Consider the following 25,550-nt stretch of genomic DNA (forward strand, 5'->3'; position numbering starts at 1 on the left):
GTGGGAGGCCACGGTGCACAACTGAGCAAGAGGACAAGTACATTAGAGTGTCTAGATTGAGAGACAGACGCCTCACAAGTTCTCAACTGGTAGCTTCCTTAAATAGTACCAGCAAAACACCAGTCACAACGTCAACAATGAAGAGGCGACTCCGGGATGCTGGCCTTCTAGGCAGCCCAAACTTTTGAACGGTTGTGTACAGCAGCCAAGGTGATAATGGCTGGGGTCATTTTTGCTTTTTTTTCTGTTCTCCAAATATAACTTTTTTATTTGTATACAAATGTACAAGTTGAAGCTAATTTACTACACTTCTATACAAAAGTGACAAAAGAGCATGTAGTTTCAGGGAAGCGGTTGGGTGTTTCAATTGTGGTGGTGGCCATGTTGCTGGGGTTCAGAAATGTCCTGTGCGAGTGAGACAGATTGAAGTTTCCAGGGTGAAAGGAGCACAGAAAGTGTGACATGCCGAGGCAGTGAGGAAAGTAGAGGATGATATGTGCTAAAGGAATGGGAAAGTAGGTCAGTACAGAGTGACCAGAACAGTTTGTGCTTTATTAAGTTTGGCTTCTTGGAATTTATTGCTATGGTCATTAATTTTATCGCACAGATGGAAAGGAAATCCCAGAAGATTGAATTGGTAGTAGCAGAAGCATAGATGTGTTTGGGTATCAGAGACTTTATTGCAGAAAAACTTACAGGGGTTTTTCAGAGAAGGGGTTCCAGCTTCCCAGGCTGATGACCTGCTGTAGGATCTGTTGAGGCCAAAGTATTGGGCAGGGGTGGATGGGTGTGTTGGAGATAGTGGTATATATATATATATATATATAGATGGGGATGCAATTTCCTATTTTTTTATTTCCCTTTTCTGTGGACAGTGCACTTTCCAAACTGAAAAGCAGCAATACACAACAAAGCGCCTGTGTAGTCTGCCAGAAAAGCAGACGAAGAAGAAGTAGTGAGACAACTAGATCAAAGGAGACTGCCAAGTTGCGGAAGTGCGCGCTCTGTCTGCAGAGAATGACACCTTGAAATGCATTAGGACCTTGAAGAAACTGGCTTATTACTTAATTATGAGCGCAGCCGGTATCGACCAATAACATGAGTTGGAGTAGGGGATGTGCTAATGAAAAAATATCTGTTCCACTGAACTGACGCTGTTTCGATTTCAGTAGTTACCAGCGTTGTCCTGAGCGAGACCAATCGGTATTTCCATGCGTCTGGATTGGTCAACTGGCAAGTTTCTCGAGTTATGGGCGCATTACAGTCATTATCTGATGAACCAGAATATAGAGAATTGGCAGAGAAGACGGGCTGTGAGTATTACGTTTGTTTCTTGTAGTATACGAGTACAATTGTTGAGAATACGCATTGTTATGGGTCTATGTAATCCTGCGCTAAAATGTATCATTATTGTGAAATGAAACGACACCACAATACGTAACCCCATTCTCAATAATGAGTATCTTCATAATACACGTCATCAAGTGTAGCGGTAAGTGTTCTGGGGGCTATTTCTATAGCAGAACAGCATGAGTTATATATTGCTGTAGGCTACAGCACTAGTATGAGTATCTTTCCTGCTAGTTGGCGCCGATGCTATCCCTCTTGGACATCAGCGCGCAAAAGGCTTTGACATAACCGGAAAGCTAGTTTCATGTCCACTGTGTCACGAATGTTGAATAAAATTCAATTTGAACTTACTCTGCTGATTGTCTGTCGGGTTGGTTCTTGTATAGTGCGGAATTTGAGACAATATTCACATGAAAGTATAATTCAACTAACTTTTAAAAGCCTGGTAGTGCGTTCAGATCACCTGCAGCATGCGCAGGCAATGCATGCATACTTGCCTAGAGGCCTCCTGTAGACGTTTGTTTACATTGTTTTGCGCATGTGCCAGGGGATATAAATATCAATGGAGGTACCAGTGTTTGGAAAGTCAGTTTAATAATACTTTATTACTTTCCTGTGGATATTTCTGCTCAAATTCCTACCCACAAAAGGAAAACCCGCACAGACTACTGGTAGAACACATTAAAATTCAATTGTATTCAGCATTCTGGCTTGTGAGAGGACATTTTCAAATCAAACGTATGGCATTAATCTCAGACTGTGAACCTGAGGTATTAGTCTGATGATTGTCAGGCATCTAGTAGGCCTACTGCAGTGTCTTTCCTGATACCCTGCAATGAGATGAGCTACCATGTCCAAATTAAAAGCAGAACAATGAGAAGACTGTTTGATCAAATATGGAATGTCCTTGTGACTAAAGTCAGATGAAAGAAATGAGACTTGATAATCGTATTAGACTAGATTAATCGCCTATATTTTTTTAAAGCTGCAATATGTAACTTTTTGGGCTACCTGACCAAATTCACATTAACGGATAACTCACATTTCTTTCTCATTGAAAGCAAGTCTAAGAAGCGGTAGATCGGTTCTATGTGCGCTATTTCTATGCTTCCCATTCTTAAGTTTAGTTTTTGCATATTTTACTTTCAGTTTTGTACACTATTGGAACGAGCCAAGTCACTGCCGCACGAGCATGCTTTTGTGGCACAGTCGATAGCGCACTGGACTTCGGGCTAGAAGGTCAAGGGTTCGAGACCTGCTCCCTGCCTGTTTCATTACACAATCTTCAAACAGCTTAAAATACAATATTTTTGGTTATGGAAAATATATTTCACAGCAAATGAATACTTGCTTGTTTTGTCACACAACCTGAAATTAGGTGAACTATCAGAATTTTAGCAACCTGGAAATGGTTGCTAAAACGATTAAATCTTAAAAGGGCGATTCCACGCCAGTGTAGCTGAAAATATTTTTGGTGTCTTTGATTGTTCTGGCAATTTTCACATAGAAACTTCATTGGATGTTTGACATGCTTTTTACATTTGTATCGCAAACCATTTGTGGATTAAGACCTATACATGTCTCCTGTAATAACATCTTGGTGTCATTATCTTGGTGTCATTATACTTTTTATAGCTCTGCAAAATCACTGGATGTTTTTGGAACTACTGAACATAGTTCCAAAAATATACTCCATATTTTAGAGCACAATGTTGTTGAAAATACAAGTGTTATACATGGAACTTTAGATACACTTCCCCTTAATGCAACCGCTGTGTCAGATTTCAAAAAATCTTTACGGAAAAAGCAAACCATGCAATAATCTGAGTACGGCGCTCAGAGACCAAAACAGCCAAACAGATATCCGCCATATTGTGCAGTCAACAGAAGTCAGAAATAACATTATAAAGATTCACTTACCTTTGATGATCTTCATCAGAAGGCACTCCCAGGAATCCCAGTTCCACTATAAATGTTTGTTTTGTTCGATAATGTCCATAATTTATGTCCAAATACCTCCTTTTGTTAGCGCGTTCAGTTCACAAATCCAAATTCATGACGCGCATGCACTAGGAGCAGACGAAAAGTCAAAAAGTTCCGTTACAGTCCGTAGAAACATGTCAAACGAATTATAGAATCAATCTTTAGGATGTTTTTAACATAAATGTACAATCATTTTCCAACCGGAGAATTCCTTTGTCTGTAGAAATGCAGAGCTTGCTCTCATGTGAACGAGCGCCACGAGCTCATGGCATTCTGGCAGACCCCTGACTCATTCCCCTCTTATTTGCTCCCACTTCACAGTAGAAGCCTCAAACATGGATCTAAAGACGGTTGCCATCTAGTGGAAGCCTTATGAAGTGCAACATGACCAATGTCCCACTGTATCTTCAATAGGGAATGAGTTGAAAAACGACCAACCTCAGATTTCCCACTTCCTGGTTGGATTTTTTCTCAGGTTTTTGCCTGCCATATGAGTTATGTTACACTCACAGACATCATTTAAACAGTTTTAGAAACTTCTGAGTGTTTTCTATTCAAATATACAAATAATATGCATATATTAGCAACTGGGACTGAGTAGCAGGCAGTTTACTCTGGGCACCTCTGGGCACCTTATTCATCCAAGCTACTCAATACTGCCCCCAGCCATAAGAAGTTTCAATATATCAAAGTACCCTTTTTGATTTTGTTTATTTCAAGACATTGTTTAGAACAATATACTCTACAACTATATAACATTTCCAGAGTGGGCTCTCTGCTAATTCTTAAGGTTTTATCAGAGGACATTTTTGGAAGTTGAAGCTCATTTAGTGGATTTCTATACAATTGGAGAACAGCAAAAACAAGCAAAAATGGCTCAAGCTATTATCACCTTGGCTGCATTAGGTTAATTCACCTCAGTCGATCTACAAACAAATAGCCTATTAGCTTTACAATTTGTAATGTTATAGGCCTACCCCTGGAAGGGGGTAAATATGATAAATGATTCACACCGACACATAGCATCAGGGATTGTTCAGTCAGTTGTAATGATGAATTGCATAAAATCATATATTCTATACATTGATAGGCTCTCTTTTCTCAAATTACATAGTTTTCACATTTGTATTCCTAGGCATTACTAATCAAGCTCCTAACAAACAGACAACCATGGAGCACACATGATTGTATTATCACATTCACATAAGTTATTAGAATATTACTTATGATTCTGTATTAATATCCGTGATGTAGTGGTAAAGAAAAAGGTGGGTAATGGGAACTATAAACTCCAGTGGGCGATGGAGATAAGACGAACAACCACCAATATAACAAAAAAACAAATGTCACTTTTAGAACTGTAGAACTGTATTGTTTGCACTTTCAGGGAAGATGGGCCATGTGGATATGTTCATATTGAAACATATCTTTAAACATGAACAACCCCAAGTTTGGGAACCACTGCTATAACCTCGCTCTCTGCTTGCTTCCTCTCTTTCTCTTCTGCTTCCTCCTGCAAGCATTGCAGCCTGACTCAGCGATGTGGCGCTCAGTGGTGAGGCTATCTGTCTCAGTAGGCTACTCTCTGTAAAGAAAAGCTATTATGAGAACTCAGTAGCCTATTTTCTGCTCCTGCTGAGGTGGGCTACGTTTAACATTAGCTTCTTACTTCATCCTTCTATCTGGCAAAGTAATACTAGCCAAAGCCCTTCAACGTCTCTCCCGGCAGCTAGCCACCTGACTGACTGACATACACTATACAGTACCAGTCAAAAGTTTGGACACATCTACTCATTCCAGGGTTTTTCTTTCTTTTTTTACTATTATCTACCTTGTAGAATAATAGTGAAGACATCAACACTATGAAATAACACATATCAAATCATGTAGTAACTTAAAAAAGTGTTAAATAAATAAATAAACAAAAATATATATATATTTTATATTTCAGATTCTTCAAAGTAGCTACCCTTTGCCTTGATGACAGCTTTGCACACTCTTGGCATTTTCTCAACCAGCTTCACGAGCTTTTCCAACAGTCTAGAAGGAGTTCCCACATATGCTGAGCACTTGTTGGCTGCTTTTGTTGTTGTAAAAATGTATGTAACCTTTATTTAACTAGGCAAGTCAGTTAAGAACACATTTTTATTTACAATAACGGCCTACACCGGCCAAACCAGGATGACGCGGGGCCAATTGTGCGACGCCCTATGGGACTCCCAATCATGACCAGTTAAGATACAGCCTGGATTCAAACCTTTTCCTTCACTCTTCAGTCCAACTTATCCCAAACCATCTCAATTGGGTTGAGGTCTCGTGATTGTGGAGGCCAGGTCATCTGATGCAGCACTCCATCACTCTCCTTGGTCAAATAGCTGTAGTGACCATAACATTGTGGCAATAATAAGGAAAGCCGAAGTGCCAAAGGTTGGGACTAAAGTCATTTATAATGTTTCTCAGGAGTCTTTTGTTGAAAATGTATGTTGGTCTGATGTGTATGAAGAGGTGAATCCAGATGCAGCGTTGGAAGTATTTGTTAAATTATTAATGCCAATTGTTGAAAAGCATGCACCTGTTAAGAAATGAACTGTGAGAGCTGTTAGAGCCCCCTGGATGGATGATGAATTGAAAAATGTTATGGTTCAAAGAAATTATGCAAAAGATGTGGCAAACAAGTCAGGCTGCTCATCTGATTGGTTGATATATTGTAAACTGAGACATTTTGTGACTTAACTAAAAGAATAATCAATTATATTTCCAAACAAAGATAAATGACAAAACACAATGGAAAAAGACTTTGGAGTACATTAAATGATATAATGGGCAGAAAGCACAATTCATCTCCATCTTTCATTTAAGTTGATAGTTAATTTATAACAAACGCTTTCGATTATGCCAATCGTTCAATTACTATTTTGCTAGTAAGGTGGAAAAACTCAGAAGTGAAATGAAAATATTGAACAGTGATCCATCATGTTTTTGTATGAAATATCTAATAATGAAAGCTAAGGATTGCTGTTTTGATTTAGTCAAGTTAGTGTGGGACAGGTGGAAAAACTATTGTTATCCATCAATAATGACAAGCCACCAGGTATAGACAGCATTGATGGGAAACTATTGAGTATGGTAGCAGAATGTATTGCCAGCCCTATTTGCTATATACAGTGCCTTGCGAAAGTATTCGGCCCCCTTGAACTTTGCAAACTTTTGCCACATTTCAGGCTTCAAACATAAAGATATAAAACTGTATTTTTTTGTGAAGAATCAACAACAAGTGGGACACAATCATGAAGTGGAACAACATTTATTGGATATTTCAAACTTTTTTAACAAATCAAAAACTGAAAAATTGGGCGTGCAAAATTATTCAGCCCCTTTACTTTCAGTGCAGCAAACTCTCTCCAGAAGTTCAGTGAGGATCTCTGAATGATCCAATGTTGACCTAAATGACTAATGATGATAAATACAATCCACCTGTGTGTAATCAAGTCTCCGTATAAATGCACCTGCACTGTGATAGTCTCAGAGGTCCGTTAAAAGCGCAGAGAGCATCATGAAGAACAAGGAACACACCAGGCAGGTCCGAGATACTGTTGTGAAGAAGTTTAAAGCCGAATTTGGATACAAAAAGATTTCCCAAGCTTTAAACATCCCAAGGAGCACTGTGCAAGCGATAATATTGAAATGGAAGGAGTATCAGACCACTGCAAATCTACCAAGACCTGGCCGTCCCTCTAAACTTTCAGCTCATACAAGGAGAAGACTGATCAGAGATGCAGCCAAGAGGCCCATGATCACTCTGGATGAACTGCAGAGATCTACAGCTGAGGTGGGAGACTCTGTCCATAGGACAACAATCAGTCGTATATTGCACAAATCTGGCCTTTATGGAAGAGTGGCAAGAAAGCCATTTCTTAAAGATATCCATAAAAAGTGTTGTTTAAAGTTTGCCACAAGCCACCCTGGGAGACACACCAAACATGTGGAAGAAGGTGCTCTGGTCAGATGAAACCAAAATTGAACTTTTTGGCAACAATGCAAAACGCTATGTTTGGCGTAAAAGCAACACAGCTGAACACACCATCCCCACTGTCAAACATGGTGGTGGCAGCATCATGGTTTGGGCCTGCTTTTCTTCAGCAGGGACAGGGAAGATGGTTAAAATTGATGGGAAGATGGATGGAGCCAAATACAGGACCATTCTGGAAGAAAACCTGATGGAGTCTGCAAAAGACCTGAGACTGGGACGGAGATTTGTCTTCCAACAAGACAATGATCCAAAACATAAAGCAAAATCTACAATGGAATGGTTCAAAAATAAACATATCCAGGTGTTAGAATGGCCAAGTCAAAGTCCAGACCTGAATCCAATCGAGAATCTGTGGAAAGAACTGAAAACTGCTGTTCACAAATGCTCTCCATCCAACCTCAATGAGCTCGAGCTGTTTTGCAAGGAGGAATGGGAAAAAATTTCAGTCTCTCGATGTGCAAAACTGATAGAGACATACCCCAAGCGACTTACAGCTGTAATCGCAGCAGAAGGTGGCGCTACAAAGTATTAACTTAAGGGGGCTGAATAATTTTGCACGCCCAATTTTTCAGTTTTTGATTTGTTAAAAAAGTTTGAAATATCCAATAAATGTCGTTCCACTTCATGATTGTGTCCCACTTGTTGTTGATTCTTCACAAAAAAATACAGTTTTATATCTTTATGTTTGAAGCCTGAAATGTGGCAAAAGGTCGCAAAGTTCAAGGGGGCCGAATACTTTCGCAAGGCACTGTATCTAACCAAAGCCTAAAGGTGTGTGTGTGTGTGTCCACAGATGTGGAAGGATGCTAAAGTAATTCTCCTGCCTAAAAATAGTAAAGCACCCTACTGGAGTGATTTAATTAAGGTAGATACTGTATGTATAGGGGTATATGGAAAAAAAATAACAGTGTGTGGGTGTATGTGAGTGTGTGCGTGTGTAGAGTCAGTATAAATGTGTGTGTGTTGGAGTTTCAGTGTGCGTGAGTGTGTAGAATCCTGTCAGTCTGCTAGAGACAGTGAAAAAACACAAGGGACAGGTAGTCTGTGTAGCTATTTAGCGGTCTTAAGGCTTGGGGATATAAACTGTTCAGGAGCCTGTTTGTGTCAGACTTGATGTACCTCTTGCCGTGCGGAAGCAGAGAGAACAGTCTATGGCTTGGGTGGAGTCTTTAACGATTTTTCAGGCCTTCCTTTCACACCGCCTGATAAGAGGTCCTGGATGGCAGGGCGCTCGGCCCCTGCCATGCACTGGGCTGTCTGTACCACCCTCACATTGCCATGTGATCCAGGACAGTGCTGTTGCCATAACAAGCAGTGATGCAGCTGTATAACTGTTTGAGGATTTGAGGGCCCACAGCAAAATGTTTCAACCTGTTGAGGGGGAAGCGGCACTGTCACACCTTCTTCACGACTGTGCGCACGTGTTTGTGAAATATTTTAAGTCCTTAGTGATTTGGACACCATAGAGCTTGAAGCTCTCGACATGCTCCACTTCAGCCCTGTCGATGTGGATGGGGGCATGCTCCCCCCATTTCCTGTAGTCCATGATCAGCTCTTTGGTCTTCCTGACGTTGAGGGAGCGGTTGTTGTCCCGGCACCACACTTCCAGGTCACTGACCTCCTCCCAGTCTCATCGTCGCCAGTGATCAGGCCTTTTGCTTCCAACACTCTACTCAGCAAACTGGATGCAGTTTATCACAGTGCCATCCGTTTTGTCACCAAAGCACCTTATACCACCCACCACTGCGACTTGTATGCTCTAGTCGGCTGGTCCTCGCTACATATTCGTCGCCAGACCCACTGGCTCCAGGTCATCTACAAGTCCATGCTAGGTAAAGCTCCGCCTTATCTCAGTTCACTGGTCACGATGGCAACACCCATCCGTAGCAGGTGTATCTCACTGATCATCCCTAAAGCCAACACCTCATTTGGCCGCCTTTCGTTCCAGTTCTCTGCTGCCTGTGACTGGAACGAATTGCAAAAATCGCTGAAGTTGGAGACTTTTATCTCCCTCACCAACTTCAAACATCTGCTATCTGAGCAGTTAACCGATGGCTGCAGCTGTACATAGTCTATCGGTAAATAGCCCACCCATTTTTACCTACCTCATCCCCATACTGTTTTTATTTATTTACTTTTCTGCTCTTTTGCACACCAATATCTCTACCTGTACATGACCATCTGATCATTTATCACTCCATTGTTAATCTGCAAAATTGTAATTATTCGCCTACCTCCTCATGCCTTTTGCACACAATGTATATAGACTCCCCTTTTTTTCTACTGTGTTATTGACTTGTTCATTGTTTACTCCATGTGTAACTCTGTGTTGTCTGTTCACACTGCTATGCTTTATCTTGGCCAGGTCGCAGTTGCACATGAGAACTTGTTCTCAACTAGCCTACCTGGTTAAAAAAAGGTGAAATAAAAATAAAAAATACCACTGTCGTGTCTTCAGCAAACTTGATGATGGTGTTGGAGAAATCGTAGGTGAACAGACGGGGACTAAGCTTCCACCCCTGTGGGGTAAGCGTGGCAGAGGGGATGTTGCCTACCCTCTTCACCTGGGGTCGGCCATCAGGAAGTCCCAGGGTCCTAAGCTTGGTGACGAGCTTGGAGGGGAAACTGGTGTTGAAAGCTGAGCTGTAGTCAATTAACATTATTCTCACATAGGTATTCCTATTTTCTAGGTGGGTGAGGGCAGTGTGTAGTGTAATTGACATTGTGTCACCTATGTGGAGAATCCATTGAGTTGGATAGCCATTGGGGGGTGTCTTGTCTGAAAGCAATCAGAGCATATCCGCAATCAGAGTTAATCCATTTTATAGAATGGAGGAAGAGGTGGCTGGTTCTCCCTTGGCCTTAATCTTGCCAGGACTCCCCTCTCTTGCCTCTGTAATGCCGGCATTTCCTTTTGGATACCCCAAAAATTGGTGTAAAGCACTCACCTTGTACTGCGCTGACTCCGATGACAGATTGGTTAAAAGAAATGGACAATAAGATGATAGTTGAAGCTGTATTGTTAGATTTCTTCTAGATGTCTTCTAGTTATGAGAAATATTACTGCGATGAAGATTCCAGATTGTCTGCACAATCCAATTATATTCAGCTCAGACACACATGCATACCCCACAAGACATGCCATCAGGGGTTTCTTCAGTCCCCAAGTCCAAAACGAGTTCATGACAATGCACTGTATTATACAGAGCCATGATCGCATCGAACTCCCTTCCAACTCAAGAAAACAGCAGAATTACTGTAAAAAATAATAATAATTGACAGTGAGGGGACAAACACACACACTCTAACACACAATTTTTGTTGTATTGTTTGTATATCGTTGTATTTTAAATTTGTGTGACTGTCCTTGTCTATCAGTGTTTTGTTGCATGTCATGTTTTGTGTTTTTTGTGAACCCCAGGAAGAGTAGCTGCTGCTTCTGCCAAAGTTAATGGGGATCCAAATAAACAAATAACAGTGTAGGCCTGAATGAGCCACCATGAATAATAGATTAGATACTTTGTGTATAGCTTCAGAAAAACATGCAAGCAATGAGGCCGTGAACAGACCGGTTTTCTTCACCATCTCTATTGTCTGAAATCCCCACCCTCAGTGAGTCTCCTCATACCACTGGTTATCCAACATTAGATCTTCACATACTGGTATGCCCGTACAATATACCTAGGAATGTATCACATGCGGCTGGTCGCCCCATAATTGGGGAGGACGGACTCATAGTAATGGCTAGAATGGATTCAATGGAATGGTAAATAACTCATCCAAGATATGGTTGATACCAATCCATTCAATCTGTTCCAGCCATTATTATGAGCTGTCCTTCCCTGGGCAGCCTCTTTTTCAGACACTGAAACACTCGCACTCACTCACTCACACACAAACTCTTAATTGAAGTATTGTGGCAATTAGATAGATAGATATTAGATATCAGTCCTTGTTTGAATGCATGTGAATACTTTGAGCTCGTCATTACATATAATACACAGTTTAAAACACATTTATTACTGTCTTTCTCTAAACTACAATGAGAATGCAATGTGAAATCGTTTTTACATTTGAATAAACAAATCCACTGGCATCAACTAAAAATAGATGCAGAATAAACATTCAGCCCTACTCTCTGCTTATACTATGTGTGTATACGGTGTTAGTCCTGAGGATGTCAAATCAGGCAAACTGAATGATAAATTAGACATAACTTCAAGACACAAACATAAATTGTAGTTGGCAAAAGTTAAAAAACAATTGTGTTCCGTTAACATCATTACTCTGCAGTCCGTCATGGTTTCCTGCTCATTCTATGTTAACTGATGTGCTGCCTGGCATTTTGCTAATAAGAGGCCTCTTGAAGATACATTTGAGTTCTCCTTCATACATCTATGTATTTAACCTGCTGTGGTAGGCTGCCAGGATGTCCCTCTCTGTCTTGGACTCATGACAGTCCTTTTTTTTGTTCCTCAGTTTCCTTCGAGCAGATTGGAATCCTGCACAAAAGATTCAAGCAGTTGAGCCACAATGAAGACATGCTGAGGTAGGACTCCCTAATAATGTTTGACATTCATACACTCTGTAAAGGCCCATTCTAACACACTTTATTTTTTAACTTGTGCTGTCACTATGGGAACACACATGGGTGTATCCTGGCATGATACATTTCTGGTGAAGTGGTTCTTCCCATTTCTTTATAATAAACTAGCCTAACAGGTTTTGGTTTGGCTTTTGTTTAGCAAGATGTTATAAGTGACCAGCTTCCTGGTGCACACCTTTTTTAATTATCTCCTTGTCTTTTCACTTGTAGGAGAGCTGACCTCGACACAATTCCAGACCTGGCATGCAATCCAATCCGCACCCAAATTATAGAGGCCTTCTTTGACAAAAGGTAGATTATCGTGTTCCCGTTAAGTACCTCAATAAGTACACAACTAAGGGCTCAATTTTAACAAACGCAAAGTAAATCTTAGCAGTTGAGTGGTGGTGTGTCTGAAATATTTGGGCTATTTTGACAGCAGGAACAATGGCCGTAACACCTGGCGTTAAGCGTAAAGAGGCAGAATTTTCTTTGAATTAATATAAGTTGTTGGTGTGACGAGGGCTTGATCACTCACTGGCCAATGAAAACCTGCTCTAACGCTTTTTATGTGGTTGCTTCAACTTGTAACAAGATTTGTAAATGTTCTAATTAGTCTACCTTCGACGTTGATATGGCGAAGTAGAATGGTAAAGGCAAAGAAACAGGCAATCAATAGTTGATTCAACACCACGGTCAGCGATTGGATTTCCTGCAATTTGACATTCAGATCCAACAGATGACAGTGGAAAATGCTTTTTATTTTTATATAAATGAAAAACAATAATTAGACTTTAACAATATGATGTTGCTAAATAGGCATATTTCATTCAGTGGGCATCAAGTTTCACAGGAGCTGGATATAAATAATATCCATAGCCTATAATGAGACTTTGGGGTTTCAAGACACATTTAGGTTTTTTTAGACGCATTCAGGGCTTGACATTAACACAACTCAGGTAAATAAAAATGTTGGACAAGAAGAATATAGATTTAAGTTGTCCGAATGGACAAGTAAAAGAAGAAAAGGGTGTTGACTGTTTTTGCTGCTCCCAAAAATGCAATTTGAATATAACATTGGGCATAGGCTATTCTATTGATTAGTCTACTGTGTTCCTCTGCTGGCAAGATCCATGCCATAACCAACTAAATAAATATCCCCACTAGCGTTGCCTGAAATGTGCCCTTTGGCACATGTTTTTTAAGGGCACACCTCAGATATTTATTACCCTCCCACCTCAACGCAAGCGAGCTGATATTAGACACGTCAATTACCAATCCTGGGGCAAGGTTTGGAAAATAGCAGTGCGCTGGCTTTAACAAATTGAAATTGCTAACGAGCGTGCGTTTGACAATTGGGCTGGCTTAACACCAGTCGAAAATAGAACCCAAAAAGTGAACTTCTCTCAAGATGCTCCTATCTACCTAGTGTGATTTTCATTAAACAGTAGGTTTGGTGGTGCCTCACAGAGATGTCAAATGTCAGCCTCATCTAGAAACAACCCCTAGCCGTTAACCACTACCACCTAGGACTTGTGTAGACCGGAAAGGTTTGAATATTACGTTTCTTTCTAAAATGATATATATCCATTTTCAGAAATCTTGATAAATTAGCTTTTATTGTTTTAAAGAACTTATGAAAGAGTGAAAAAAACACCAATCTCATCACGGCATAGTGTTGCTCAATGACAGATAGGGATGTATTTATTTTCAATCACTTGATGGTTTCATTTCAGAGAGACAAATAATGTTTTTTCAGCTAAACGAAAAGTATACAAAATATTAAGAAAACTTCCTCTTTCCATGACAGACTGACCAGGTGAATCCAGGTGAAAGCTATGATCCCTTATTGATTGTCACTTGTTAAATCCACTTCAGTCAGTGTAGATTTAAGTGAAGGAGACAGGTTAAAGAAAGATTTGTAAGCATTGAAACAATTGAGAAGTGGATTGTGTATGTGTGCCATTCAGAGGGTGAATGGGAAAGACCAAAAATGTAAGTGCCTTTGAACGGGGTATGGTAGGAGGGGTCAGGCACACTGGTATGTGTCAGGAATTGCAATGCTGCTGGGTTTTTCATGCTCAACATTTTCCTGTGTGTATCAAGAATGGTCCACCACCCAAAGGACATCAAGCCAACCGGTCAGGATGCTCTCTGGTGCTGCTGTGGATCTTTTTGAGGATCTGAGGATCCATGCCAAATCTTTTCAGTCTCCTGAGGGGCAATATGTGTTGTCATGCCCTCTTCACGATTGTCTTGGTGTGTTTGGACCATGATAGTTTGTTGGTGAACTTGAAACTCCACCTCTACAATACAGCGCAACAATGTTAATGAGGGTCTGTTCGGCCCTTCTTGTCCGGTAGTCCACGATCAGCTCCTTTGTCTTGCTCACATTGAGGGAGAGGTTCTTGTCTTGACACCACACTGCCAGGTCTCTGACCTCCTCCCTATAGGCTGTCTCATCACTGTTGGTGATCAGGACTACCACTGTTGTGTCGTCAGCAAACTTAATGATGGTGTTGGAGTCGTGTTTGGCCACGCAGTCGTGGGTGAACGGAGAGTACAGGAGGGAACTAGGCATGCACCTCTGAGGGGCCCCGGTGTTGAAGATCAGGGTGGCAGATGTGTTGTTGCCTACCCTTACTACGTAGGGGTGGCACGTCAGGAAGTTCAGGATCCAGTTGCAGAGGGAGGTGTTTAGTCCCAGGGTCCTTAGCTTAGTGATGAGCTTTGATGGCACTATGGTGTTGAACGCTGAACTGTAGTCAATGCATAGCATTCTCAAATACTGTAGGTGTTTCTTTTGTCCAGGTGTGAAAGGACAGTGTGGAGTGCGATTTAGATTGCATCATATGTGGATCTGTTTTAGGTGGTATACGAATTGGAGTGGGTCTAGTGTTTCCGGGATGATGGTGTTGACGTGAGCCATAACCAGCCTTTCAAAGCACTTCATGGCTACCGCCGTGAGTGCTACGGGCTGTAGCAATTTAGGCAGGTTACCTTCGCTTCCTTGGGCACAGGGACTATGGTGGTCTGCCTGAAACATGTAGGTATTACAGACTCGGTCAGAGAGAGGTTGAACATGTCAGTAAAGACACTTGCCAGTTGGTCTGCTTATGCTCTGAGTACACGCCCTGGTAATCCATCTGGCCCCACAGCCTTTTGAATGTTGACCTTTTTAAAGGTCTTGCACACGTAAGCTATGAAAAGTGGGATCACACAGTCATCCGGAACAATTGGTGCTCTCGTGCACGCTTCAGTGTTGCTTGCCTCGAAGCGAGCATAAAAGGCATTTAGCTCGTCTGGTAGGCTTGTGTTACTGGGCATCTCGCGGCTGGGTTTCCCTTTGAAGTCCGTAATAGTTTGCAAGCCCTGCCACATCCGACGAGCTTCAGAGCCAGTGTGTAGTATGATTCAAACTTAGTCCTGTATTGATGCTTTGCATGTTTGATGGTTCGTCTGAGGGCATAGTGGGATTTATAATAAGCGTCCGGATTAGTCTCCCGCTCCTTGAAAGTGGCAGCTCTAGCCTTTAGCTCGGTGCAGATGATGCCTGTAATCCATAACTTCTGGTTGGGATATGTACAGTGAGGGAAAAAAGTATTTTGCTGCTGATTTTGTACGTTTGCCCACTGACAAAGAAATTATCCGTCTATAATTTTAATGGTAGGTTTATTTGAACAATGAGAGACAGGATAACAACAAAAAAATCCAGGAAAACACATGTCAAAATTGTTATAAATTGATTTGAATTTTAAAGAGGGAAATAAGTATTTGACCCCTCTGCAAAACATGACTTAGTACTTGGTGGCAAAACCCTTGCTGGCATTCAGAGGTCAGATGTTTCTTGTAGTTGGCCACCAGGTTTGCACACATCACAGGAGGGATTTTGTCCCACTCCTCTTTGCAGATCTTCTCCAAGTCATTAAGGTTTCGAGGCTGACGTTTGGCAACTCGAACCTTCAGCTCCCTACACAGATTTTCTATGGGATTACGGTCTGAAGACTGGCTAGGCCACTCCAGGACCTTAATGTGCTTCTTCTTGAGCCACTCCTTTGTTGCCTTGGCCATGTGTTTTGGGTCATTGTCATGCTGGAATACCCATCCACGACCCATTTTCAATGCCCTGGCTGAGGGAAGGAGGTTCTCACCCAAGAATTGACGGTACATGGCCCCGTCCATCGTCCCTTTGATGCGGTGAAGTTGTCCTGTCCCCTTAGCAGAAAAACACCCCCCATGCATAATGTTTCCACCTCCATGTTTGACGGTGGGGATGGTGTTCTTGGGGTCATAGGCAGCATTCCTCCTCCTCCAAACACGGCGAGTTGAGTTGATGCCAAAGAGATCCATTTTGGTCTCATCTGACCACAACACTTTCACCCAGTTGTCAACTGAATCATTCAGATGTTCATTGGCAAACTTCAGACGGCCATGTATATGTGCTTTCTTGAGCAGGGGGACCTTGCGGGCGCTGCAGGATTTCAGTCCTTCATGGCGTAGTGTGTTACCAATTGTTTTCTTGGTGACTATGGTCCCAGCTGCCTTGAGATCATTGACAAGATCCTCCCGTGTAGTTCTGGGCTGATTCCTCACCGTTCTCATGATCATTGCAACTCCACAAGATGAGATCTTGCATGGAGCCCCAGGCCGAGGGAGATTGACAATTATTTTGTGTTTCTTCCATTTGCGAATAATCGCACCAACTGTTGTCACCTTCTCACCAAGCTGCTTGGCGATGGTCTTGTAGCCCATTCCAGCCTTGTGTCTGTCTACAATCTTGTCCCTGACGTCCTTGGAGCGCTCTTTGGTCTTGGCCATGGTGGAGAGTTTGGAATCTGATTGATTGATTGCTTCTGTGGACAGTTGTCTTTTATACAGGTAACAAGCTGAGATTAGGAGCACTCCCTTTGAGTGTGCTCCTAATCACAGCTTGTTACCTGTATAAAAGACACCTGGGAGCCAGAGATATTTCTGATTGAGAGGGGGTCAAATACTTATTTCCCTCATTAAAATGTAAATTAATTTATAACATTTTTGACATGCGTTTTTCTGGATTTCGTTGTTGTTTTTCTGTCTCTCACTGTTCAAGTAAACCTACCATTAAAATTATAGACTGATCATTTCTTTGTCAGTGGGTAAACGTACAAAATCAGCAGGGGATCAAATACTTTTTTCCCTCACTGATGTACAGTCACTGTGGGGACGATGTCGTCGAAGCACTTACTGATGATGCCAGTGACTGTGGTGGTATACTCCTCAATGCCATTGGATGAATCACGGAACGTATTCCAGTCTGTGCTAGCAAAACAGTCCTGTAGCATAGCATCCATGTCATCTGACCACTTCCGTATTGAGCGAGTCACTGGTACTTCTTTAGTTTTTGCTTGTAAATACGAATTAGGAGGATATAATTGTGGTTAGGTAAAAATTAGGTAAAATGGATTTAAGTTTGCCTGCATTAAATTCCCTGGCCACTAGGAGTGCCGCTTCTGAATGAGCATTTTCTTGTTCGTTTATGGCCTTATACAGCCCGTTGAGTGTGGTGTTAGTGCCAGCATCGGTTTGGGGTGGTTAATAGACAGCTACTAATAATATAGATGATAACTCTCTTGGTAGATAGTGTGGTCTACAGTTTATCATGATGTACTCTACCTCAGGCAAGCAATACCTCGAGACTTCTTTAGTATTAGACATCGCGCTCCAGCAGTTATTGACAAATGGACAATCACCCTCGCCCCTTGTCTTACCATCCTGCTGATGCACGGAAAACCCAGCCAGCTCAATATTATTTGTGTTGGTGGTATTTGGTATTTTATTAGGTTCCCCATTAGCTATTGCCTAAGCAGCAGCTACTCTTCCTGGGGTCCACACAAAACATATGACATAATACAGAACAACATAATACAGAACATCATTAGACAAGAACAGCTCAAGGACAGAACTACATACATTTTTAAAAAGGCACACGTAGCCTACATATCAATGCATCCACACAAACTATCTAGGTCAAATAGAGGAGAGTCGTTGTGCCGCGAGGTGTTGCTTTATCTGTTTTATTAAACCAGGTTTACTGTTTGTTTCAGCAATATGAGATGGACGGAAGTTCCATGCAATAAGGGCTCTATATAATACTGTATGCTTTCTTGAATTTGTTCTGGATTTGGGGACTATGAAAAGACCCCTGGTGGCATGTCGGGTGGGATAAGTGTGTGTGTCAAAGCTGTGTAAGATGACTATGCAAACAATTTGGGATTTTCCACACACTTACAAAAATAAGAAGTGATGCAGTCAGTCTCTCCTCAACTCTTAGCTAAGAGAGACTGGCAGCATAGTATTTATATCAGCCCTCTGATTACAATGAAGAGCAAAACATGCCACTCTGTTCTGGGCCAGCTGCAGCTTAACTAGGTCTTTCCTTGCAGCACTGGACCACACGACTGGACAATAATCAAGATTAGACTAAACTAGAGCCTGCAGAACTTGCTTTTTGGAGTGTGGTGTCAAAAAAGCAGAGCATCTCTTTCTTACGGTCAGACCTCTCCCCATCTTTACAACCATTAAATCTATGTTTTGACCATGACAGTTTACAATCTAAGGTAATGCCAAGTAATTTAGTGTCCTCAACTTGTTCAACAGCCACACCATTCATTACCAGATTCAACTGGAACATAAGATATTAGCGTTTTTAATGCCCCGTTGGTAGGATAGTCTCGACCATAGTTCATCAAGTCTGTTTTCCAGTGATTGCTTGTGATTGATCGTTGGTCAATTAGACTCCTGAACAGGTAATCAAATGGCTACCCGGACTATTTGCATTGTGTGCCTCCCACAAACCCCTCTTTTACGCTGCTGCTACTCTGTTTATCATATATACATAGTCACTTTAACTATACATTCATGTACATACTACCTCAATTGGCCCGACCAACCAGTGCTCCCGCACATTGGTTAACCGGGTTATCTGCATTGTGTCCCACCACCCGCCAACCCCCCTTTACGCTACTGCTACTCTTTGTTCCTCATATATGCATAGTCACTTTAACCATATCTACATGGTCCTACTACCTCAATCAGCGCGACTAACCGGTCTCTATATGTAGCCTTGCTACTGTTATTTTTCACTGTATTTTTACTGTTTTTATTTCTTACCTTACCTTACTTACCTATTGTTCACCTAATACCTTTTTTGCACTGTTAGTTAGAGCCTGTAAGTAAGCATTTCAGTGTAAGGTACACCTGTTGTATTCGGCGCACTTGACAGATAAACTTTGATTTGATTTGAATCGATGGTAGTGGTGATTTACTCACTCTCCTCTGAATCCTCACAAGGCACCCCCACCTCCTCCCTCTGTATCTCTGCCTTCACGCGAATGACAGGGATTTGGGCCTGGTCTCCAGAAAGTTGCATATCCTTCGCGTCAGACTCATTTAAAGAAAACTTTTTCGTCCAATTCGAGGTGAGTAATCACTGTTTTGATGTCTGGAAGCTCTTTTCAGTCGTAAGAGACCGTAGCAGCAACTTTATGTACAAATAAGTTACAAACAATGCGAATAAACACAACAGCACAGTTGGTTAGGAGCCCTTAAAACGGCAGCCATCCCCTCCGGAACCTATATATCATTATATCCTTACTAGTCTCCCAGTTCCTGCCTCTGAAAAACATCCCCACAACAAAGGGCTACCCAGACCCCTCTTTTACGCTGCTGCTACTCTCTGTTCATTATCTATACATAGTCACTTTAACTCTACCTACATGTACATATTACCTGAATTACATTGACTAACCAGTGCCGGTACCCCCTGTATACAGCCTCGCTATTGTTGTTTTACTGCTGCTGTTTAATTATTTGTTACTTTTATTTTCTATTTATCAATTTTTTTACTTAACCAACAATGCAGTTCTAAGAAAAATAAGTGTTAAGGGCTTGTAAGTAAGAATTTCACTGTAAGTATTACGCCTGTTGTATTCGGCGCATGTGACATACAATTTTATTTGATTCGATGCTGCCACCACCATGCATTACCGTAGGGATGGTGCCAGGTTTCCTCAAGACGTGACACTTGGCATTCAGGCCAAAGAGTTCAATCTTGGTTTCATCAGACCAGAGAATCTTGTATCTTATGTTCTGAGAGTCCTTTATGTGCCTTTGGCAAACTCTCTAAGCGGGCTGTCAGGTGCCTTTTACTGAGGAGTGGCTTCTGTTTTGCCACTCTACCATAAAGGCCTGATTGGTGGAGTGCTGCATGGCTGGTTATCCTTCTGGAAGGTTCTCCCATCTCCACAGAGGAACTCTGGAGCTCTGTCAGAGTAACCATTGGGTTCTTGGTCACCTCCCTGACCATGGCCCTTCTCCTCCAATTGCTCAGTTTGGCCAGGCGGCTAGCTGTTGGAAGAGTCTTGGTGGTTCCAAACTTCTTATGGCTGTAGCGGCAAGGGCAGTATTGAGTAGCTTGGATGAAAGGTGCCCTGCTTAAGTACTGCAGTGCATCTCCTCCTCATGGACTGCACCAGATGTGCCAATTGCTGTGAGATGTTACCCCACTCTTCCACCCAAGGCACCTGCAAGTTCCCGGACATTTCTGGGGGGAATGGGCCTAGCCCTCACCCTCCGATCCAACAGGTTCCAGATGTGCTCAATGGGATTGAGATCCGGGCTCTTCGCTGGCCATGGCAGAACACTGACATTCCTGTCTTGCAGGAAATCACACACAGAACGAGCAGTATGGCTGGTGGCATTGTCATGCTGGAGGGTCATGTCAGGATGAGCCTGCAGGAAGGGTATCACATGAGGGAGGAGGTTGTCTTACCTGTAACGCACAGCGTTAAGATTGCCTGCAATGACAACAAGCTCAGTCCGATGATGCTGTGACACACCGCCCCAGACCATGGCGACCCTCCACATCCAAATCGATCCCGCTTCAGAGTACAGGCCACGGTTTAACTCTCATTCCTTTGATGATAAACGAGTATCTGACCGACACCCCTGGTGAGACAAAACCACGACTCGTTAGTGAAGAGCACTTTTTGCCAGTCCTGCCAGCGACGGTGGGTTTGTGCCCATAGGTGACGTTGTTGCCAGTGATGTCTGGTGAGAACCTGCCTTACAACAGGCCTACAAGCCCTCAGTCCAGCCTCTCTCAGCCTATTGCGGACAGTCTGAGCACTGATGGAGAGATTGTTCCTGGTGTAACTCGGGCAGTTGTTGTTGCAATTCTGTACCTGTCCCGCAGGTGTGCTGTTCAGATGTACCGATCCTGTGCAGATGTTGTTACACGTGGCCTGCCACTGCAAGGACGATCAGCTGTCCGTTCTGTCTCCCTGTAGCACTGTCTTAGGCATCTCACAGTACGGACATTGACATTTATTGCTCTGGCCACATCTGCAGCATGCCTAAGGCACTTTCACGCAGATGAGCAGGGACCCTGGGCACCTTTCTTTTGGTGTTTTTCGGAGTCAGTAGAAAGGCCTCTTTAGTGTCCTAAGTTTTCATAACTGTGACCTTAAGACACTAACAGCTTACAGACGCTAGGCAAAAAACGACCGTTCCACAGGTGCATGTTCATTAATTGTTTATTGTTCATTGAATAAGCATGGGAAACAGTGTTTAAACCCTTATCAGTGAAGATCTGTGAAGTTATTTGGATTTTTACGAATTGTCTTTGAAAGACAGGGTCCTGAAAAAGGGACGTTTTTTTGTTGTTGCTGAGTTTATAATCTATATGACAATAATACAACCTTAGCTAGCAATAGGCGGAGTCGAGCTACTACCATATTGCGTACAGTATCCATGATGTGCCTAGGATGTCAGGCAGTGAACTCATCTGTCTACAAGATGGAGATATTTATGTTCCTTGCTTTTTTATACCTCTATAGAAACTTCCATCAGAATGGTGACGGGACGGTCGAGGAGATCAGCTTTGAGGAGTTCCTTGTGGTGATGTCCCACTTCAGACCTCCAGCACTGAACATGACAGAGGAACAGAGAGAGAAGGTCAGGAGGGAGAAACTCCGCTGTGAGTACCGTTATTAAAATGTTACAGTGTGGACTGGTGTTAAGATGGATGTTTTGCATTATATTATAGTTTCACTACCAAATGTAACACTGTGCTGAAATTGATATAATAATATCTAAAAATGAAATGGATATAATAATTCTTTGTGTGTCTCTTTCGGATTTTCCTTGTTTTCTTTCCCAGTCCTGTTTAACATGCACGACACAGACAACGATGGAACAATCACTCTGGAGGAGTATCGACATGTAAGCCATTGCCCAGCCCTGTCTTTCAAATACTTTATCTGCCTATCACTATGAATTGTAACCATGACTGCCTTTCCTCTGAGTGTACTGTAGGTAGTGGAGGAGCTGCTGTCTCGGAGTGGAGCCCTGGGAAAGGAAACGGCAAAAGGAATAGCAGATGCTGCCATGCTGGAGGTAGCCAGTATTTCCATGGGTCACATGGTACGGCTGGTTTTTTACAACATCTTGTGAATGTTGTTTTCCTCACTCTGAGTTTTAGATCTGGAATCAGCTGCTATATGACATCTGACTATTATTTAAAAAAAATTCAATACCATATCCAATAATCTCGTTCTCAGGAACCAGATGAGTTTTACGAGGGGATCACTTTTGAACATTTTCTAAAGGTTTGTTATAAAACATATTATTTTGTGTCTAATAATAATTTTATTTTTGGGGGTAAAAGTCATGGCTATAGTTTTATTTTTAAAAGTATAGATTATTTAAGTGTGCTTCGCTGGAGAGCCCATTAAATCATCACTGTTCTTTAAAGGCGTGATCTGCACTCCTTACATCCATTTTTTTACTTTTAAATTAACAATATATGCCCATTGATTAATGAAGATTATAAACTGGGTGGTTGGAGAACTGAATGCTGATTGGCTGACAACTGTTGTATATCAGACCATATAGCATGGGTATGACAAAACTGCTCTAATTACGTTGGTAACCAGTTTATAATAGCAATAATATACCACGGCTAAGGGCTGTATCCAGGCACTCTGCGTTATAACAGCTCTTAGCCGTGGTATATTGGCCTTATTGCTTAATTATAACTTTTAAATGCCTCATGACCTTAGTTCAACTCTCACATCCCATTAGAACCCAAAATATAAGCTTGTTTTACACCATTGTTTGTAAACAAATACTGTATAGCATCAAAACATGGTTAAAACTATAATTTTAATTTCTGGTGGCTGGTCAGTCCTTGCATCTATAGCTCTGTCTTTGAAAATCTAAAGTGGTTACATTTCTCCAGCCCTATCTCTCTGCTGTTTGACAAGACTGCAGATTGTCCCTTTAACACAAACAATAGCAGCAAAATTGTTGTTCTTGTTATTAAAGTACACAATAGTTTAAGGTATTGTCAGAGTTTAGTAACTAAGTACTATACTGGTAGTAAAACAACATTTTCTTTTCAGATACTGAAAGATATTGAGATCGAGACGAAAATGAACATTCGCTTTTTGAATATGGACACGACGACCCTGTGCAAGTGAGGATCTTCCACTTGATTTTATTACTATGATGCACAAGCACTCTTCTATGGTCTTTTTATTTAGTGGTCAGTTAGGGCATACTTTACCTTCTCAGACCAACTATTACAAAGCTCTGTTTAATAGTTTTGGGTGACGGTTTGAGCTTCTACTATCTATTAGCCTCTAACACACACTTTATGTTTTTACAAATTTATTGGCTAAAAAAATATTTATGTGCAACTATGCAAATATACACAGATTAGCAGTAGGTATGTTATGAATTTAGCATGCCTGTATCTATCACTCCATATTTTATGCAAGAGTATTCACAATGCTCTAAATGCCATGAATCAATAATAAATTCAATAATAATGCAACAATCCAGTAATAACAATGTAATAAGCCAGTAATAAAGCGATAGCAGCTCCATGATTGAAGTGAATGCAATTTACCTCCTAGTATATCTAGGGCACTGTGTGGAATAAGCTACAAAAATTTGCACGTCTCTTCTATACCGTCATGCACACCTAAACTGTTTTGCTGTTTGGAATCAAAACAGGTTAGAATTTCCATGTTCATTAAAAAGTCACTGACCAATAGAAACAAAGTACTTATTTTCAAAGTTTAACTGACCAGCCTAGCAGTATAGCATACTGCACATGTCCTGTGGCAAGACCCTCCTCATATTGAGATAGTAGTTTCAAGTAAAATGTGCGTTAGACTTGTGCAAATGTTTTAAGAATCAAGCCCACACAAACACGCATTTGTTGACTGTTAGAAATGGGAACAATGATATGCAACTTGTCTGTGCTGCCCTCTAGAGACCAAAGAATGAGAAGTCTATCCCATTCCCACATTTAATCATCTCTATACTGCCTATTTTATTTTTTGGTTTGCATGTGTTTGATGCCATTCCATTTGCTCCATTCCTGCCATTTATTATGAGCCGTCCTCCCCTCAGCAGCCTCCTGTGGACTAAATGGCATGCATTCATTGAATTAATTTGGCCTTAATCCGTTGCAGATCAAATGTATTTTAAGTAGGCACCAGCAAATACTGCAGCCTGCCGATATCTTGTTGCATCTACAGATTTTAGCATGTCTTGGTGTTTGAATTTCCATACACACTGTATATTTGTACTGTACAATACAATATTTTCATTCCGATTTGGGATGTTATTGTAGCAAGGAATAATGTAAATGATGTGGCCTTCTCTTTTTATTGAGAACATTAAAATAGGAAACCGCTCACCAAAAGTGTATCATTTTTGAATGATTATGTACTGTAGGAATTGGAGTGTTTAGTTTTGCTTTTAAGAAAATAATTGTATTATCAGACAGCCTTGGAGAAGGATCTATAATGAAACTTGAATTTGCTTTGTACTTAATCAAATCAAGTGGGGGCAGCACATAGCCTTGGGGCTAGAGGCGTGAGCCAGCAACCGGGGGGGGGGGGGGGGGGGGGTTCCGCTTTGGGCTGAATGTGTCAATGTTTTGGAGGGGGGGGGGGTTCCGCTTTGGGCTGAATGTGTCAATGTTTTGTTCATTTGAAATCGACTGTTTTTCTGGAAGCTTTATATATTATATTAGTTGGACCTTGTTTGGAATTGACCAATAAAGTGATATTAATCATAGTGAATTTATGTAATTACCTTCTAAAAAACCTTTAAAGACATTCTCTGTATCTTTGGTGACTTTTACTGTCTTAACTCACAAGCCACAGAAATCCCTAGTTTGAAATCAACTGTTTTTCTGGAAGCTATGCTGTGCCATTTTCCCTACATTTACCCCCATGTGGGCTAGCCCCCAAGCAATTTGAGTTCTGGCCGATGAGCTTCAGACCCTCGCCACACAGCGGCGCGAGAGAGTACTGATGTGGTGCTCAAATCAAATTTTATTTTCAGAATACAACACGCACACACTGGCAATCCTTACAGTGAAGTGCTTACTTACAAGCTCTTAACCAACAATGCAGTTTAAAAAAAATACCCCCCAAAAAGTAAGAGATAAGAATAACAAATAAATAAAGTGCAGCAGTAAATAACAATAGCGGGGTTACATTATATACAGGGGTACCAGTACAGAGTCAATGTGCGGGGACACCG

General features: G+C 41.5%; 1 protein-coding gene across 2 annotated transcripts; it reads left to right on the plus strand.

Moving 5' to 3' along the window:
* The first annotated feature begins 876 nt into the window (after positions 1–876).
* On the plus strand, positions 877–25,079 carry LOC110537175 (calcineurin B homologous protein 3). Of its 2 annotated transcripts, none has more exons than XM_090191987.1 (8): positions 877–1,313; positions 11,843–11,912; positions 12,180–12,260; positions 21,824–21,963; positions 22,147–22,208; positions 22,292–22,409; positions 22,547–22,594; positions 23,390–25,079. In XM_090191987.1, the coding sequence occupies exons 1-7, from the start codon at positions 1,250–1,252 to the stop codon at positions 22,555–22,557; spliced, it is 546 nt and encodes a 181-aa protein (XP_090048113.1). In that variant the 5' UTR covers positions 877–1,249; the 3' UTR covers positions 22,558–22,594; positions 23,390–25,079. The 2 variants fall into 2 exon arrangements, with proteins under 2 accessions (XP_090048113.1, XP_021478686.1); XM_021623011.3 differs by having other exon boundaries at positions 22,302–22,409.
* Positions 25,080–25,550: the final 471 nt, after the last annotated feature.

The sequence above is a fragment of the Oncorhynchus mykiss genome, chromosome 12, assembly GCF_057628025.1.
Source record: "Oncorhynchus mykiss isolate SJ-2025 chromosome 12, ASM5762802v1, whole genome shotgun sequence".
In the NCBI taxonomy this organism is placed as follows: Eukaryota; Metazoa; Chordata; class Actinopteri; order Salmoniformes; family Salmonidae; genus Oncorhynchus; species Oncorhynchus mykiss.